This window comes from Dama dama, chromosome 13 (assembly GCF_033118175.1).
Source record: "Dama dama isolate Ldn47 chromosome 13, ASM3311817v1, whole genome shotgun sequence".
In the NCBI taxonomy this organism is placed as follows: Eukaryota; Metazoa; Chordata; class Mammalia; order Artiodactyla; family Cervidae; genus Dama; species Dama dama.
The window spans coordinates 65,350,569-65,367,674 of record NC_083693.1 but is presented as its reverse complement, the minus strand read 5'-3'; the positions used below and the strand labels follow the sequence as shown (position 1 = coordinate 65,367,674).

The 17,106-nt window shown below is 37.5% G+C and overlaps 1 protein-coding gene across 2 annotated transcripts in view; it reads right to left on the bottom strand.

Annotated features, from left to right (window-relative positions):
• Window positions 1-17,106, bottom strand: part of UNC79 (unc-79 homolog, NALCN channel complex subunit) — a 212,596-nt gene that overhangs the window by 182,359 nt on the left and 13,131 nt on the right. For both annotated transcript variants that reach the window (XM_061159335.1, XM_061159336.1), the window contains exons 3-5: window positions 16,541-16,633; window positions 7,502-7,557; window positions 6,701-6,830 (exon numbers count right to left, since the gene is read on the bottom strand). In XM_061159335.1, the coding sequence (XP_061015318.1) occupies window positions 6,701-6,830; window positions 7,502-7,557; window positions 16,541-16,633 (279 nt within the window). The remainder of the gene's footprint in view (window positions 1-6,700; window positions 6,831-7,501; window positions 7,558-16,540; window positions 16,634-17,106) is intronic.

Sequence of the window (17,106 nt, the reverse complement as noted above, 5' to 3'; positions counted from 1 at the left end):
CTTAGATAGTCTGCCAAGGCAAAAGAAAGAAAATAAATAAACAAACAGGACCTAATCAAATGCGCAAGTGTTTGCACAATAAAGGATGCCATAAACAAAATGAAAAGCAAATCTACAGAATGGGAGAAATTATTTGTAAATGAATCAACTGACAGGAGCTTAATTTGATTTAAAATCAATTCAAGTAGTAATTATATTACATATATGTAGACAAAGTGCTTCAATTAAAAGGCAAAGATCATGAAAATTGAGTTTAAAAAATAGAACTATATGCTACTTACAAGACACACATGAAATATAAAAATATTAAAAAGTTGAAAACAAAAGATTGGAAAATACCATGCATGCACTCTTGAAAGCTGGTGTAGATATATTAGAATAAAACAAAGTACATTTTAACAGATGAAAAGGCATTACTAGAATTAAAGACATTTGCTTCATAATGGTAAAAGTTTCAGTTCACCAGGAAGACATGTGTGTGTGCTCAGTCGTTTCAGCTGTGTCTGACTCTTTGTGACCCTATGGACTACAGCCCACCAGGCTCCCTTGCCCATGGGATTCTCCAGGCGAGAATACTAGAGTGGGTTGCTATACCCTCCTCCAGGAGATCTTCCCAACCCAGGGATCGAACCCCCATCTCCTGTGTCTCCTGCATTGCTGACAATTTTTTTTTACCACTGAGCCACCAGGGAAGCCCCACCAGGAAGATACTGTATTCTAAATTTGTATGAATCTAATAACACAGCTCCCAAATTTATACAGCAAATATTGACAACTACAAGGAGGAACATACAAATCCACAGTCATCATGGGAGAGTTTAACATTCTACTCTTGGTAACTGATGGAAGAAATATACAAAAATGCAATAAGGATATAGAACATTTGAACTATACAATAAAAAATTTTATTTAATTGACATACATAGAACACAGTATCAAACAATAGCTAAATACAAGTTCTTTTGAAATACACAGGAACATTTACAAAAATGACCATAAGCTTACCCTAAAGAAAGTGTTAAAATTGTCAAAGTAATGAAATAATACAAAGTATGTTGTCTGACTATAGAGGAATCAAGTTATAAATCAACACAAAACTTCACTACGAAAATCTCCCTATGATTAGAAATTATCATCCTTCTAAATGATGCATGGGTCAAAGAAGAAACCTCAAGGAACTTAGGACTCAGCGTAGCATAGGAGGTTTTAGCCAGTACAAAGCAAGAGACACAAAAGGCAGAAGGATTGAAAAGGAGACATTAAACTGTCATCTCGTGCTTGTGCTAAGTCACTTCACTGATGTCCAATTCTTTGCAGCCCTGTGGACCGTAACCTGCCAGGCTCTCCTGTCCATGGGATTCCCCAGATAAGAATATTGGAGTGGGTTGTCATGCCTTCCTCAAGGAATCAAACCTGCGTCTCCCGCATTGGCAGCCAGGTTCTTTACCACTAGGGCCATCTGGGAAGCCCTAAATTGTTATCATTCAAGAGTAGTATAGCTTTACACATGAAAACTTTTTAATAAGTGCCTGCACTTACTAAAAAGTGTATGCAAATATATTATTAGAATTAAAAAGTGCATTTATCAAGGAGGCTGAATATAAGATCAGTATACCCTAGTGGCTCAGATAGTAAAGAATCTGTCTGCAGTGCAGGAGACTCAGGTTCAATCCCTGGGTTGGGAAGATGCCCTGGAGAAGGAAACGGCAACCCACTCCAGTACTCTTGCCTGGGAAATCCCATGGACAGAGGAGCCTGGCAGACTACAGTCCATGGGGTAGCAAAGAGTCAGACACGACTGAGCGACTAACACTTTCATTTTCATACTAGAATTAATTGCAAATCTACATATTAGCAAAAAGAGAAAATGATTTCTAAAAGATATATCATTGATAATAATATCAAAAGATAAATAAATACCTAGGGACATACTACATGAGTCATAGGCAAGACATCTACACAAAAACTAGTAGAAAACAACGTTGAGGGAAACTAAAGAAAGACTATTTGAAGGAAGATATTATGTTTTGGTTTGGAAGATTCAATACTACAAAGGTGCCAGTTCCCCAAACTGATCTGGATTCAAGGCAATTATCAATCAAAATCCTAGTTGCTTAGGTATGTGTTTGTGTATGTTTAACTTGACAAACTCTTCAACTTAGCAAATAGCTACTTGAAAGAAGAAGGAAAACAGGAAGAGAAGAAGGAAGAAGAGGAAAACAGGGGGAGACAAGGAAGAGATCCACAATTATGAGGTAGAAAGATTTGCACTAAAGGATATAAAATTTTATTATTACCCATTAAAACTGGATAGATTCATACCCTCTGATCCAGTACTTCCACTCTAGGCATATATAACAGAATTGAATACATGTGTATACTCAAAAGATACGTGGAAGAATGTTCACAGCAGCATTATTTGTAAGAGCCAAAATGTGGGAACAACCCAAATATCCATCAATAGGAAAACAGATACATAAACTGTGGTACATACATTTGGTAAAATATGTATATAGAAAAAAATGAACGAAGTACAGTTATGCTCAACCCATGAACAAATCACGCACACATGTGTGCGCACAAATGATGTGTGCACATTCCATTTATATAAAGTTCAAAAATTGGCAAAAATAACCTCTGATGTTGGAAACAAGGCCAGTGGTTAAATGTGGGACAGAAGGAAAGGCAATCATCGTAGTAAACATGGTGGGAGATGTGCCATATATACTTAAAATTTGTATTACTTCATATGTGTATAACGCACCAATAAAACAGTTTAAAGCATTTTAAGTTATGTAGAGATAAAATCAATACAATAAAATAAATAAGAACTCAATGAGGAGGAAGTTATGACATTAAAGGATTGGTAGGCTTTCTTGTATTTTAAACTTACATACAACTCAAAAATCCGACTGTACTAATGTAGAATTATATATTTGGTAGGCTAGGCCAAAGTCTAACCTCGTACACTATCTTAAGTTAGTAGTACTTTCTCTATCTACTCTTGTCACAATCTCAGTCTTAGAAATGTATTTGTGCCACATTTTTGTCCTATAATTCAGATGGAAACTACACAACTGGTGCTCATCTTTGTTAACAAAGGCTAAATTATGTACTAGCTGGCATATTGTAGCAAGAAAATTGCTAAATGATTTCTTTCTCCCCAGAGAAGCAGAGCTTTATAGAACAATATAATGGCTATTTCATTGCCAAGAAACCTATAATTTTTGCATCTTTAGGACTTGTATTTAATGACCAAAATAATTGGGGTAATTTTTTGTTTATGATAAATACTAATAAACTCAAAAGAAGCAAACATTGTAGATTACCAAATCCTCACTATTTGATCGTCTTCATATGAGCTGTAATATGCCCACATTACTATCCTTTAAAAGCAATCAATACATTAAATATAAACATATGCATAGTTAAAATTAGTAACAATGATTAAATCTAGGTGGCTGTATGTGTGCTCATAGTGTTACTCTTTAAACTTTTCTGTTTTTGAAAAACGTCATAATGAAAGGGGAGAGGTAACTTTGTATAATTATATACAATATAATCTATTTTATTTTAAAAGGTACATCACAAAAAGTGGAGGGTAATAAACCAAAATGCTAACAATGGTCATTTCTTGGTAATATTTTTTTCTCTCTTTCATATTTCAATAATTTTTCTAAAAACAAATTTTTCTTTTACAAAAAAATAAAATTTACATCTTAAAAAGGAAGCAAATCACTGGGAAGACATACAGTGTTGCTGGTCCCTAAAAAAGCATTTCATCTTTGGGTCTATAAAATTCTATCTCCACACAATTTTTATTATGGAGAATATTTAAGGTTGTAAAGCCATTTAAATACTGATGATACTCTTTAGTGCATATTTCATTGCAGGAAGAATTGAGGAAAATTTCTAGTGCTCCCGCTAAAGTTTAATTACAGAACTGAATTGAACAGAAAAATGTAGGATCAAACTCAAGCTGTGCTCTTTTATTATTTGTGTGAGTTTAGTAATGTTACTTAAACTCTGTCCCACTCTTGATCTGTAACATTAAAATAAGAAAATATACCTCCCAAGATATTTGTGAGAATAAATTGAAAAAACTGCCTGTAAAACTAAATATGGTGCTTGGTCCACAAATTCTGTTCAGTTAAGAGCAGGCTAAAATATTAAATGAGATACTTAGCAGCTAGACCAACGTCTGACAGACAGCCAGTGCTGGATAAATTGTAACACACAGAACAGAATGATTAAACTTTTTCCATGATCTTCTATTTCCTGTACAGAATGCCATGCTCCACTATCACGGGAGTTCCAAGACAGCTACTTCCCTGGATGGAGGGTGGCAGGTAGCAGGCACATAATGACACATGGCAAGAATGGAAATGTGTGGAGGTATGAATACAAGAATGGATTGAAGAATGAATGCCTGTAGACGGAAACATCTTGTTCAGATACCCCAAGAAAAGATGAAAGAGTCTCTTTGGTTTCAGTAAGCATAGGCTGAGCTATTCCGGGGAGACAGCTTTGGCTGGCCCTTCCAAGAGGGTGTGGTTATGGGGTAAATGGAATTGGCGGTCACTTTGTGGGCTTCTCAGATGCTCAGAACAGGCAAATCTCATCATGTGGTTTCTCCATTTAAAACTTGTCCATGGTTTCACTTTGCTGCTAGGATAAAATCTAAACTCCTTCATAGGCCCTGTCGGGCTTTCTGCTTCTCTCCCAACTAGTCTCCTCCTGTCCCTCCACTACCTGGCTGCATAAGATTTTTTCCAGTTCCTAAATACAACTGTGCTATTTTTGGCCTCCAAGTCTGAATCCATGAAGTTCCTTCTGCTTCAAACTCACATCTTATCCATTCATGATTCACTCCGCTTATGACTCTATCTATTGTGCGCATAACTTTCAGGTATCAGCTTACATGTCACACACTCCAGAACCTTCCTTGACAATTTAACCTTCTCCAAATTAACCCACCACTGGGGTGAGGTCAGAGGCCCTTCCTGTGTGTTCCCACAGCTCTCTGTATTTGCTCTGGTGGCTTAGATGATGAAGAATCTGCCTGCAATGTGGGAGACCTGGGTTTGATTCCTGGGTTGGGAAGATCCCCTGGAGGAGGACGTGGCAACCCACTCTAGTATTCTTTCCTGGAGAATCACCATGGGCAGAGAAGCTCGGCGGGCTACAGTCCATAGGGTCACAAAGAGTCGGACACGACTGAGCGACTGAGTGCAGCAAGGCACTGTGCTTCTTACACTGAAAGATGGTTTCCTGGTCTTTCCACCACAACTGGAATGCCCAGGCCAATGTTTCACCCTGTTTTTTTAAATCACTGTACCACCAGTGCCTAGAATAATGTCTGGTTAGTAGTAGATGTCCCATAAATATTTGTGGAATAAATGAATGAATTTCCATATCTAAACTGCATTAAGCTCCATGAGGTCCGGTTTTGTGTCAATTCTTCTATTGTCAATAAAAAGTATAGTTCCTGCCACATGCTTTCTCTTTCATATAGTATTCTCAAATATTTATCAAATAAATCAGCTTCATTTGATACTGGTTACCTATTCATACATCATATAAATGCTTATTTCTGGGATACACTGATGTATATATTGATTGGTGTCAAAGTTTTCAGTCGTTTCATCTTTTGTCTTATGAGTATTTCCAAATTCTTGCCTTTACACTCAAATTATCCACTTAGCAACACTTAAACATCCTCTACTGTTAATGATATAAAACATAAATAATACCAATTTCCATTTTTTTTTAATTTCTTACTATCTACCTTCATCATTTCAGTTAATAACATTGTTATCACTAAGGCTAATATTTGTTCTGAGTATAGAATAAGTTCACCCAGGACCATCAATATCTCTAACACTTGGCTTTCATCAGAAACAAAACAGACATCTGTATTAAGTTAAATCCCCTTTGAACCATCTCAAATTACTTTCAGAAAGTTGAGTAATGCCAAGAAAGAAATACATTCTTAGAACATCAATATACAATACCACCATACCTTGAATAAAAGCTATGCCAAAATATTTACCTCTTACATTTTCATAAGAATATGTATACAATTAAGTGGGGTTGAGAGGGTAGTCAGGGGCATCAGAAATGTTATTAGCCATATATTGCTTCTTTGATTCTATAACATATAAACATTAGTGACACAGGGGCTAATTTATTTCATTTTTGCTAAATGTATGTCTTTGCAATAAACTCAGTGTTTACTTGCTTATTAATTATACCAGTGTTCACCAGTGGTTGACTCTTCATGTCCAACTAGGCCTTCAGAGTCATTTAATTTTTATTTAGTGCCTGAATTTGTAATTCTGAAAGCACTCCAAGTCTTCTCACCAGAGCAGAATCAGCCGCTAGGGACCCTGCTAAATCTGAGCCAATCTGCAGCATTACTAACTGCTCACACCTTTATGGTGATCCGTGTGATTAGCAAGGGTAAAACCAGAGGCCAGTGTATAGCAAACGGGGCTGAAACTTAACGCAATTTGCTATGATGTCATAAAAGATTTGAAATTAATTTTAACTAATTTATTTTTATATCTAGTTTCAGAAAGGATTTGTAACAATATCTAAGGGTACAGTAAATATAATCTAACAGTATTTAAAAAAATAAGTGAGCCAAATATGGCACCGGAGAAATAAAATGGGGTACACAGGGCTCATCTTCTCTTACCTGTGTACTGCAAGCCCCGGTACTCGCTTATTGCCCCTGGAGGTTTTAAATTGGGCCAGTAATGGAACAGCATTTGCACAGCCGGAGGTTTCACTTGTGAGGGCCCATAGGCTATCACATACAAAAGATCCTAAAGGAAACAAGAAACATGTTTTCACCAACGTCATCAAATAAAAATAAAGGTAGCTCCATCAATATTACCAAAGCAGTGAAAATTCTAGTGGAGGGATTGAGGTGGTTAATTTCCCAGGAACTTCATCATCTAAGTGGGCTTTGCAGATTAAATCACATTAGAATATTCCTTTTATTATTTTCATGGGTATTGTAAATAAGCCAGCCCTGGTAGTGTTCAGATGTATACTATCTTTTAACAAATTCTTCTCTATTCAGAATAATGTGAAAGATTTTAGAACAGCATAAAGACAGTTTGCCAAACACTACATTTTTAAAAACATTTCCATAAAACATATTTCTTAATAATTCACATCTCCTATTTGAAAGAAGAAAGTTTCCCAAGCAACCTTTCAAATTAAATAAAACTGTCACATAGTACAGTATTTGCTAAATTCCACAAATGAGAGATATCCAATTAAAGCTTCTGTCAAGTCACTCTGTTCTAAGTCTCATTTCTCCTCTGAATGATAAATAATTAACCAGTAAGGAAAGAATAATTTCTACCACACCAAAATAATAAGACATCAATAAATTTGACTTAAACAATAGTTTTAATATGCAAACAACTTCTTCTCTATTATATAAATTCAGTTTGTGACTGTGAGTTTAACGTGGCCCCAAACTTACTTTCCAGACTTCTTGTTTATATTTCATGAGGCATTCCAATAATTGACAATGATACACTGAAAGGAAGAAAATATAATTGGTGTATCAGATGTAAACACCCGACAAAAGATCCTGTGTAATAAACTATATTAGCAGGACTCTTCACTCTAATCATTAAATAAGAAATTACTTATTTTCATGTATTCATGTCTATCAAAAATCATATAAGCATTTGACTTTATCAAGTTTTATTTCAAGATCCTTGAAAAGTATTTTATTTATCTTATTAACATAGGAAATATTAAGAAAACTCCCTAGTAATCATACTTTTATAATCTAAACTTATATTAATGTAATCAAGAATGACACAGAAAAAAAACTGCTTAATCATAGTAAAAGTTCACATTAATTGAGTGTTCATTTTGTGCCAGATACTGAGCTTAAGAGCTTTAAACATTACATATTTCATAACCACCATGTTGCACCTAGAGAACTGAGGTTTGGTTTCCTATCTTGCCCAAGTTTGGATAGATAGCAAGGACAGACTGATGGATTAGAAAGGAGGTCTTTTAGCACCAATTCATCTAGTTGAGGAATTCTTAAAAGCTATACAATGGCACGCTTCTTTGATTTGCCTATGTTTACTTGTGGAAGAAAGATATTTTCACCCTAGTTAGATACATATTTGATATCTTCCCTAACCTATCTTCCAACCCTATCACAGCACTGAAGCTGGTCTCCCTTTAGTCACTCATGACCTCTGAGTCGTTTCACTCCATGGAAACTTTTCAGTCTACCTCTCATTTGACCTTCATCAACATTCAGTACTGCTGAACACCCTCTTTCCTTGACTTTATGACCGATCCTCTCCTGTTACCTGTGGCAGGCAGTGCTGTTGCTACTCAACTGCTGTCAGCAACTCTTTCTTCCTTGTTCAGCTCCCAGTACACAGACTGCAACGCAAGACAATTTACCAGATTCTGTTGCAGCTGGGAAGGCCACGTGACTTGGTGCTGACGAGCAAGACCTAAGGGAATCTGCTGGGGAGCTTCTGAGACTCATTTTTCCTCTTTGACAAAAGGAAAGAGGCACACCAGGAGACCTTTCTCTAATCATCCTGACTGATCCTATTTTTAATAAGATTTGATTGGATATATTTTTGAAACCCATTTTATAGATATGGTTGTTTAAGAATATGAGCTTTCCGGGTGGCTTAGTAGTAAAGAATCCTCCTGCAATGCAGGAGACATGGGTTTGATCCTTGAATCGGGAAGATCTCCTGGAGAAGGAAATGACAACCTACTGCAGTATTCTTGCCTGGAGAACTCCATGGACAGAGGAGCCTGGCAGGCTATAGTCCATGGGGTCGCAGAGAGTCAACACAACTTAGTGACTGAGCACGCATGCATGTAAGAATATAATAACCTCCACTGTGGCATATCTTGCAAACATGAGGAGAAATTCAAGAGAAACCCAAAGATGGCATCTCAGACCTCTGATACAGCTATCTCCAAGACTTCCTATTAAGTATACAACAGACATTTTTATAGCTTAAAGTCTGTTAGTCAGCCAAACAGCTCTCTGTCTCTTTGGCAAGCTCCTCCTTTTCCATTGGGCCAGTATCCACTGGAGTTCCTGAAGGTCTGATCATAAATAAAATCCACTTTTCATTCTATGCTCTCTCATGAGCAATGTCACACTCGTATACAGCAATGCCTCAGAAATACTACAAGTTCCATTACAGACCACACCAAATACTGGGATAATGTGAATCATAAAAATTTTTTGGTTTCTTCAGGCATATAAAAGTTATGGTTACACTATACTATAGTCTATTAAGGGTGCAATAGCATTATATCTAAAAAAAAAAAAAATGAACACACCTCAATTTAAAAATATTTCATTGCTAAAAAATGCTAACCATCATTCGACAATGCAGAGATGCTACAAAACTTCACTTCATAAAAAAACACAAGATCTGTGAAACATAGTAAAAGAAGGTATGACTGTACAACTTGACTTACCATCTATATACAACTCAGTGAATAGCATTGAACATGAGGGCTCAAAGTTCATTACTTCTAGTCCAGAATTCTGTACTGGGTTAAAGACTCATAATACAACTTCTTAATTACTATCACCTCTTTTTTTCCTGAAGGAAGCTAATTTATTTGCATTTTTGTGTTTTGCTGTTGTTCAGTTGCTCAGTCATGGCTGAATCATTGTAACCCCATGGACTGCAGCATGTCAGGCTTTCTTGTCCTTCACTATATCCTGGAGTTTGCTCAAACTCATGTTCATTGACTCGGTGATGCCATCCAACCATATCATCCTCTGTTGCCCACTTCCCTTCCTGCCCTCCATCTTTCCCAGCATCAAGGTCTTTTCCAAGGAGTTGGCTCTTTGCATCAGGTGGCCAAAGTATTGGAGCTTCAACATCAGACCTTCCAATGGAATTCAGGGTTGATTTTCTTTAGGATTGCCTGGTTTGATATCCTTGCTATCCAAGGGACTCTCAAGAGTCTTCTCCAATACCACAGCTCAAAAGTATCAATTCTTTGGCACTCAGCCTTCTTTACAGTCCAACTCTCACATCTGGACATGACTACTGGAAAAATCATAGCTTTGACTAGATGGACCTTTGTCAACAAAGTGATATCTCTGCTTTTTAATATGCTCTCTGGGTTTGTCATAGCCTTTCTCCCCAGAACAAACATCTTTTAATTTCATGGCTGCAGTCACCATTCGCAGTGATTTTGGAGTCCAAGAAAATTAAACCTGTCACTGATTCTATTTTTTTTTCCCATCTATTTTCCAAGAACTGAGGGGACTGGATGCAATGATCTTAGTTTTTTGAATTTGAGTTTTTTGAAGTTGAGTTTTAAGGCAGATTTTTCACTCTCCTCTCTCACCTTAACAACTGGTTCTTCAGTTCCTCCTCACTTTCTTCCATAAGGATGGTGTCATCTGCATATCTGAGGTTATTGATGTTTCTGCAATCTTAATTCCAGATTCAGCTTCATCCAGTGCAGTGTTTCATATGATGTACTCTGCACTCAATATGCGAGCAAGTTTGGAAAACTCAACAGCAGCCACAAGACTGGAAAAGGTCAGTTTTCGTTCCAATATCAAAGAAGGGCAATGCCAAAGAATATTCAAACTACCACTCAATTGCACTCAATTCACATGCTAGCAAAGTAATGGCCAAAATCCTCCAAGCAAGATGTGAACCAAGAACTTCCAAATGTACAAGCTGGATTTAGAAAAGGCAGAAAAATCAGAGATCAAATTGCCAACATCCCTTGGATCATAGAAAAAGCAGAAGAGTTCCAGAAAAACATCTACTTCTGCTTCATTGATTATGCTAAAGCCTTTGACTGTGTGGATCACAACAAACTGTGGAAGATTCTTAACAAGACGGGAATACCAGACCACCTTATCTGCCTCCTGAGAAACCTGTATGCAGGTCAAGAAGCAACCGGTAGAACTGGACATGAAACAACAGACTGGTTCCAAATTGGGAAAGGAGTATATCAAGGCTGTATATTGTCACCCTGCTTATTTAACTTCTATGCAGAATACATCATCTGAAATGCCAGGCAGGATTAAGCACAAGCTGGAATCAAGATTGCTGGGAGAAATATCAAGAACCTCAGATATGCAGATGACACCACCCTTAAGACAGAAAGTGAAGAGGAACTAAAGAGCCTCTTGATGAAAGTGAAAGAAGAGAGTGGAAAAGCTGGCTTAAAACTCAACATTCAAAAAACTAAGATCATAAAAAAAAAAAAACTAAGATCATGGCATCCAGTCCAATCACTTCATGGCAAATAGATGGGGAAACAATGAAAACAGTGACAGACTTGGGCTCCAAAACCACTGTAGATGGTGACTGCAGCCATGAAATTAAACTATTTTTAATCAATTTCATGAAATGAATTTCATGAAATGAAATTTAAAGATGCAAGCTCTGAGAGTTGGTGACGGACAGGAAAGCCTGGTGTGCTGCAGTCCATGGGGTCACAAAAGAGTCACAGTGACCGAGTGACTGAACTGAACTCCTCTGTCTTTTCTAAATCCAGCTTGTACATTTGGAAGTTCTCAGTTCACGTACTGTTGAAGCCTAGCTTGAAGGATTTTCAGCATTACCTTGCTGGTATGTGAAATGAGTGCAATTGTGCAGTAGTTTGAACATTCTTTGGCATTGGAATGAAAACTGACCTTTTCCAGTCCTGTGGCCACTACTGAGGTTTCCAAATTCACTGGCATATTGAGTGCAACACTTTAGCACCAGCATCTTTTAGGATTTGAAATAGCTCAGAAGGAATCCCATCACCTCCACTAGCTTTCTTCATAGTAATGCTTCCTAAGGCCCACTTGAATTCACACTCCAGGTTGTCTGGCTCTAGGTGAGTGATCATACCACTGTGGTTATCCAGGTCATTAAGATCTTTCTTGTATAGTTCTTCTGTGTATTCTTGCCACCTCTTCTTAATCTCTTCTGCCTCTGTTAGATTCATACGATTTCTGTCCTTTATTGTGCCCATTTGCATGAAATTTTCCCTTGGTATCTCTAATTCTCTTGAAGAGATCTCTAGTCTTTCCCATTCTATTGTTTTCCTCTATTTCTTTGCAATGTTCATTTAAGAAGGCTTTTTATCTCTCTTTGCTAGTCTTTGGAACTCTGCATTCAAATGGGTATATCTTTCCTTGTCTCCTTTGTCTTTCACTTCTCTTCTTTTCTCAGCTATTTGTAAGGCCTCCTCAGACAACCAGTTTGCCTTTTTGCATTTCTTTTTCTTGTGGATGGTTTTGATCACCACCTCCTGTACAATGTCATGAACCTCCGTCCATAGTTCTTTTGGCACTCTGTCTATCAGATCTAAACCCTTGAATCTATTTGTCACTTCCGCTGTATAATCATCAGGGATTTGATTTAGGTCATACCTGAATGGTCTAGTGGTTTTCCCTACTTTCTTCAATTTAAGTCTGAATTTTGCAATAAGGAGTTCATGATCTGAGCCACAGTCAGCTCTCAGTCTTGTTTTTGCTGACTGTATAGAGTTTCTCCATCTTCAGCTGCAAAGAATATAATCAATCTGATTTTGGTACTGATCATCTGGTGATGTACATGTGTAGAATCATCTCGTGTTGTTGGAAGAGGGTTTTTGCTATGACCAATGCATTTTCTTTGTAAAACTCTGTTATCCTTTGCCCTGCTTCATTTTGTACTCCAAAGCCAAACTTGCCTGTTATTCCAGATATCTCTTGACTTCTTTCTTTTGCATTCCAGTCCCCTATGATGAAAAGGACGTCTTTTTTTGGTGTTAGTTCTACAAAGTCTTGTAGGTCTTCAAAGTACTGTGCAACTTCAGGTTCTTCAGCAGTAGTGGTTGGGGCAATGACTTCAATTACTGTGATACTGAATGGTTTTCCTTGGAAGTGAACTGAGATCATTCTGTAGTTTTTGAGATTGCACCCAAGTATTGCATTTCAGACTCTTTTGTTGACAACGAGGGGTACTCCATTTCTTCTAAGGGATTCTTGCCCACAGTAGTAGATAGAATAGCCATCTGAATTAAATTCACCCATTCCTGTCCACTTTAGTTCACTGATATCTAAACTGTTGATGTTGACTCTTGCCATCTCCTGTTTGACAAATTCCAATTTTTTAGGACATAGAGAATTATCACTGAGGTTATGTGTAGGTTTTTCCCCCAGTGTTATTGAGATATAATTGACATACAACAAAGCATTAGTCCAAGGTATATCATCTTCTCTCAAATATTTTAAAGACACCTTGAACATAACATGTCCAAAATAGACCTCACGATCTTCCCTTAGAAGCCTGCTCTTTCTCTTCCAGTGTCTTCTTTCTCAGGGATATCCAATATGTCACCAAACCCTAGCAATTTTTACTTCCTGAATAGCTCTCAGGTATATCCACCTTCCTTGGCCTCAATCAACCCTGACTTTTACATGTATAGACAAATGCAATGGCCTCCTTATGGGTCAATCTATATCCACTCTGGCTCCTTTTATTCCATTCTAAGCTGCAGCTAGGGTGACACATATGTGCATACATGCTCAGTCGTGTCTGACTCTGTGTGACCCTATGGACCGTAGCCCACCAGGCACCTCTGCCCATGAGATTCTCCAGACAAGAATACTGGAGTCGGTTGCCATTACCTCCTTCAGGGGATCTTCACAACCCAGGGATTTAACCCGCATCTCCTGCATTGGCAGGCAGATTCTTTATCACTGAGCCACCTGGGAAACCCCAGTGACACACACACACAAACACGCAAAGTCTTTCAGTACCTCCCCATTAGACTTGGGATGAGCGCAGGACTCCCAGAGCCCACAGCATCCTGCGTGTTCTGACCTGTGGATGCCTACAGTCTCATCTCACACCAGGCGGCCCTCACTCTGAGCTCCAGCTACAGTGACCTGTCAGTCCCACCTGCGTGCAAGTTTCCCTTCTGACACATGAGATCCCTCTGCCTGGAAACCTCCCCTTCCTGATAGGCCTTGTTAATGCTCCTCATCCATCAGTCCTCAGAGCAAAGGTTATACTCCCAGAAAAGCTCTCCCTAATCTCTTCAAAAAAAGAAAAATCCCCTTTTATAGGGTCTCATCATGGCACAATGTACACGGTTCAAAGCACTTGTCACAGTGGAAACTGGACACCTGCTTGCGTAATGTTGGTTAATGTCTTCTCCCTCCACCATATGATAAACTTCAGGAAGAGAGGGGAGGGGCTGCACCTAGCAGATACTCAGTAACTGCTTGCTGACTTTATAAATGGTCCTCTAGATCCGGAACTGTGTGAAGCCATGACTGCGTTCTCTGCTCTGGGGTACTTTCTCTTCCACGGTGTCTGCTCTTCTCCTTGTCTTTGCTACACAAACCTTGCTCAGAGGAGGCCACTGACTGTCCATGAACAGACCCAGCGAGTCGCTTTATTTAAACTGCCTCCTCTCCCAGAACGCCCCACTTACCCTGTCAATCAAAATTCTAAGAAAGACCCATAACTTTGATCAAGCGGCACAAAGCCTTTCCTGATCGTTTCAACCCGCACAGTTCTCTCCTCTGATGAATTAACAGTATCCGTAGAATTTATTTGGTACTTTTTACATACTACTTTACACTGTAAATTAGTCATTTATGTGAATGAGCCCAATCTGCCCAATTAGACATAAGCTCCATAGCAAGCACCATGTCTTACATTTCAGGGTGGTTTTCACAGTGCTGAGCACAGAGCAATGTACACAGGAGTTACGCAATGAATTCCTGGTACCTGAGCAAGAACTCGGCTCTATCCCTGATATACAATCAGCTACAAGGATCAAGCTTCCACTGGCTATCTCCCCCAATAAAAGTTCAAGGGATAATAATGTCCTACCCACTTGGTCTCAGAGAGCCCCCTGGTGGACAACACCTCACTTCTTCCGTTTCCCCCATCACCAGATTAACTTGCTGTCCCACATGTCATTCTTAGTATAGAATAGCTGGCTATACATGTCCTCCCATGAACAGATGAAGACACAGTTTTAGAAATAACAGAAGTAACACTGTTTGATAGCAGTGGTTTCCCAATGAAACATTCAACTCCAAGAAGACAATGGCAGATTGTAGAGATCCACGTTTCCATTTACTGAGCAGTGTTCATGATGTGCCAAGTCACTATGCTGAGGAAGTACTTCACACAGACCTAAGCCATTAAATCCTCACAACAACATTTGCAGTTATTGCAGAAAGAACTGTTTCCATTTTTGAAATGAGAAAACTTAGTTTTAGGGAAGTTAAAGAACTTGCTCATGGTTAAGCTAACTGTCAATTTGTGCTGAGCTCAGATGTGAACTCACATATCCTTAACCTCAAAGCACATGATTCTACCCGACCTGCTAAACCGCCTCCCACATGGAAATTAGGACCAAAGCCTGATGTAGAGAGTTTAGTTAACTAACTAGATTCACAGAGACTTAGATAACTAACTAGAGACTTTAACGAACTAGATTCATTATATTCCAATAAATATAAATGATATTATGAGGATCCTTTAAACCAAAGAGAGATATGAGATATAACTTCCTCCAAATATATATTTTAATTAAACTCATATAATAATCATAAGGGGTTTCATATTTGAAGGATGATAATTCAGATTAAGAAACATTAAGATTTTGAAATGAAAAAAAAAATTGGTTTCCTCATCCTGAGTTAAAAAACTCAATTATTACTCATTATGTAATTAAGTAGAAGGTCAAAAACAGGACCACCAAATTTGTCTACTTGCCTAATGAAAATAAAAATTGAGATCATGTCTTAGCATGTGACTCCAATAGTCAGTCCCCTTTTAGATTAGTTTCCCAAAGTTCATCTGCAGTGACACTGATAAATCGAAGTCAAACAAAGTATACCTGATTAAATCTGTCTAACATTTCTAGTAATCAAAGAAACACAAATCAAAATGAGATATTGTTTTTTATCTAGTCATCTCTATATAAATATTATAGCACTCAATAACAGGGTACAGTGTACTTTCATACATAATTAGTGGGAATACTGAAAATTTTTTCAAGCCCTTCAACCCATTACTCCCTCCTTTATGAACTTACTCTAAGGAAACAGTCACAAATATAATAAAAGATTTATGTGCAAGGATATTCATGTGGTATTAGAGTAGCAAATTCATAAAATATTCACAGTGGTCATCTATAGTTGTTAGAATTGCAGGTGATTGTTTTTATTTTTATTATTATTATTTTATTTTTATTTCAATAATTGAATTATTTCTATATACTTATATTCAAGCCATTTCCAGTCAGTGTTCTAAAACGGTTCTCAAATATTCCAAAAATATCACTAGCCAATAAGATTACTACTAACAGCCAGAGGCAAGTAAAACTTATTTCAATTTTGAAATCTGTTTTCTAACACAACTCCAGTTGTCTGTTCACCAAAAGAAAATCTCCTAAGAATTTCTAGTTTGCCTATTTGATATCTTATTCAATTATTGGTCTTGGAATTAATAAATCCATCCAAATTTCCACTTACCTGGGTTGGATGTGTACTGCATTGCAATCATTAGCATGGATGATGCAGAGAGATTAACATGGGCAGGAACGCCTTCTCTCCTTGAGGAACCCACTGAAACCAAAATTATTTTGATTAGACACAATTTATACATATATTTGTATGTGTATATTTATTTATATATTTTGCTGCTACTTTGCATAGGGCATGAGAGCTGAAAAGAAACTTGAAAAAAATCAATAGAAGTTTTGCATAAATAAAATCACAAAATTTGTCCTGGCATACAAACACTACCATAGTCTTTATCACAGGCATATTTAGTGAGAATCTTCAAGGAGCAGGAATAACACCAGAATGTAAAGTAATAGTTTTATCAAAATTTTACTTAGATGTGATCTCTGTTTCCAATATGTTTTCATCTAGGTAGAAAAGAAAGAAAAAACAAAACCCTCTGGGTATCCAAGTACAAGGCATGTTGAAGTTTATCCCAATAAGAAAGTAAAAATAAAAGGTTTTTTAACACGCCTTGAATGTATTAAGAGATGCAGATGAAAGAGTCTACTTATAATGGGCAGTATATTCACTTA